The 2743-nt window shown below is 58.8% G+C and overlaps 1 protein-coding gene across 4 annotated transcripts in view; it reads left to right on the top strand.

Moving 5' to 3' along the window:
* Positions 1-506, top strand: part of Misp (mitotic spindle positioning) — a 10223-nt gene extending 9717 nt beyond the window's left edge. For all 4 annotated transcript variants that reach the window (XM_013505341.1, XM_013505342.1, XM_013505343.1 and 1 more), the window contains one exon: positions 162-506. In XM_013505341.1, coding sequence (XP_013360795.1) covers positions 162-251 — 90 coding nt within the window. In that variant the 3' untranslated portion in view covers positions 252-506. The remainder of the gene's footprint in view (positions 1-161) is intronic.
* Positions 507-2743: the final 2237 nt, after the last annotated feature.

Here is a 2743-nt window from a genome sequence, read left to right as displayed (position 1 = left end):
CTGGAGCTGAGAACAACTCAGCAGTTCTTTCATCCTATTCCTAGGAGTAGAGGGTCTGAAACCGAGGAGGGGACGATCCTGCCTCGCCCCTGTCTTAGGCCAGTGTGGGGACACCTGGGGGTGGTGATACTGACGGGGACTCTGTGTCTCTTTTGGTGCAGATCTTGGGAGCCACCCGCGTGACCCGCCACAAGAACGCCATGGCCAGGCGCTGGGAGGCTGGCATCTACGCCAGCGAGGATGAGGACTGAGCCTGCCCCTGGCACAGCCAGCCGGTCCCTGTGCCGCCCTGTCGGAACTGCCCGCCCCGGAGGAGCCCCTGACCGCCCCCGACACGGCCGGCCGCTGTGAAACTCCCCGTCTGAGAACGCGGGTCAGTGCCATGGCCGCGGCGGGTACATTTTAAACTCCAGCGTTTTCTGTGCCACTTTTTACGTGCCTGGCAGATGTTTTCCTGGTTTTAGGTCGTCGGCTGGGACTGAAGAGAGAGCCCCGCTGATTCTTTGTGCCTCTTTCTGTTTGTTTTATTTGATTTTTGGAGAAGGGTCTCGCTGTGTGGCCCGGGCTGGCCTCTGCTCGCAGCCATGCCCCTCTCTCAGCCTTCTGGGGGATGGGCGCTGCCTCGCCAGGCTCCTTTCTGCCTCTAAGACTTTGCCAAATGCTCTGGGTCTGGTGAGGAGACCAGACCCGGGGTGTAAAGCTCCGTGCCCTCACCTGGTGGGCAAAAGGATGTGATTTGGGGCCGCCAAGGCCTTTGTCTCTCACCCTTGCACCCTGTCCTTGTCACCAGGAATAAACCTGCGCGCTCCCGGCCCAGCCCATGTGCAGGAAGCGCCAGGGCCCCTCGGTCTCAGTTTCCTGGAGGACAGCAGGTCCTGCCCCGCTGGACCACGATCCCTGTGATGGGCATCAGGCATGAGTCACGGACTTCTATGTCCTGCATACAGCAGGCGCCTTACTGGTGCTCATGCAGAGGCCCACGGAGTGTGCGAGGGGCCCTTCAGGCCCCTGGAGGGCTTATTAGCCTCACCCACTGAGTCCCCGGGCCACACACCTGGTGACAGGGAAGGGTGGAGAGTCATTAACTGGCTCCGTCTGTATACCAGCCTCACACCCAGAGAAGGTGGGTGCTGAATCGAATCGCAGCTCTGCTCCCAGCCACCCTGTGACCTTGAGGTCCTCTGAGCCCCTTGCCTCCATTTCCCCTCTGCACAAGCGTTGAGGGTGGGACCCTGCTTCCAGCAGGCAGGCAGGGCCATTAGTGTGAGACACGGATTAGGCGTGGGTGACAGAAACTCAGCCCTGCACCACCCTTGGCCGCCAGGACCCCCAGGCCTGCCAGGGTCAGTGGGCATCATCAGACCCCGACCTAGGAGAGTAGATCCCAGGCTGAGGGATCAGGTCCCATAGGAGGAAGAGGCAGAGTGCTACCCTTCGGGGGAGCCTCTGTGCAGGGGTCACCTGATTGCTGGTGCCCGGGCAATCCAGCCCCAGAACCCAAGGAGGACCCTGCCCCCAGAAGTCTCACATTCCGACCCACACACAGGTGAATCTCCCCGATGCTCCAGTCTCTGCCCCTTACCCTATACCCGACAGGACGCCCTGCTATCCCCAGGTCCCAGAACAACCTCTTCCAACTTGGGGGCTCAAAGGTGCCTACCTTTGTCCATCAGAGGGCTGCAGTCCAAGCACTAGCACCTGGGATGCCCCTCCCGAGGCTCTGGGGAAAGCCCTGGTCCCAGTCCCCACTCCTAGAGGCACCCGCAGCCCTTGGCTTGCGGCCCCTTCCTCCATCTGCAGAGCCGACAGTGCCGCATCTTCAGCCTGTTGGCCTGTCTCCCTCCTGTGCTCTCTCAGGGGGACCCTGGGGCACACTGATCCCTGGGTGGTCAGGATGACCCCCTCTCCAGCTCCTCCACACATCCCATCTGCAGAGTCCTTCTGCCCTGGGAAGTGAGACAGTGTGGAAACACTGGGCTATCACAGGATGAGCTAGACTAAGGATAAGATGGGGTGGGTTGACTTGGCTCCGATGCCCACAGTGTCTTTGTGGCCTTGAACTCTCTCTTGTTCTTTTTTTAAATTAAAAAAAAAATTTTATTCATATATGTTTGCAATACATAATAAATACATGGATTATGGGGAGTTGGTACATTGACATATGACCTCTTGATCCTTTTTCCCTCCCCTTTGCCCTTCCCCTATGTCTAGGTCCCTCCCTTTTTTTTTTTCCAATATTGAGTGGATTTGTTGTTGTTGTTGTTGTTGAGACAGGCTTTCACTATGTAGCCCAGAATGGCCTCAAACTGGTGGCAATCCTCCTGCCTCAGCCTCCTGAGTGCTGGGATTACAGACCTGTGCCACTATGCCCAGCTAGCAGGTGTTCTTTGCAACAGGCTTGTGTCTCTTGGCGTTTAGTGCATTCGGCCGTGCAGCCCCGTGTGGCCCGTCACTTAGCTGCTCCCGTCTTTCTGCGATTTCGCTTGAGATGAAGAGTGTGCCCATTGTCAGAGACCATCCTCCTCCTCAGCCTTTCAGGGGACTTGCATGATGCAGTGCGCTGGGGAGGGGGGTGCTCACGTGGCAGTGGCAGCAGGAACAACACCCTGGGCTGGAATGGGCTGTTGGCCGGGACAAGGAGGGACAGGAGTGTCCAGGCTCTGCCCACAGCTCACTGCCCCTTCACTGTCCACCCCAGCTACTGGCCCTGAAGGCCTGTGGGCAGCTGCTGCCCCCTGCTGGC

Source organism: Chinchilla lanigera, unplaced genomic scaffold (assembly GCF_000276665.1).
Source record: "Chinchilla lanigera isolate Chin_1 unplaced genomic scaffold, ChiLan1.0 scaffold00094, whole genome shotgun sequence".
NCBI lineage: Eukaryota > Metazoa > Chordata > Mammalia > Rodentia > Chinchillidae > Chinchilla > Chinchilla lanigera.
The sequence above is the reverse complement of the archived record's forward strand: the minus strand, read 5'-3'. Positions and strand labels throughout refer to the sequence as shown.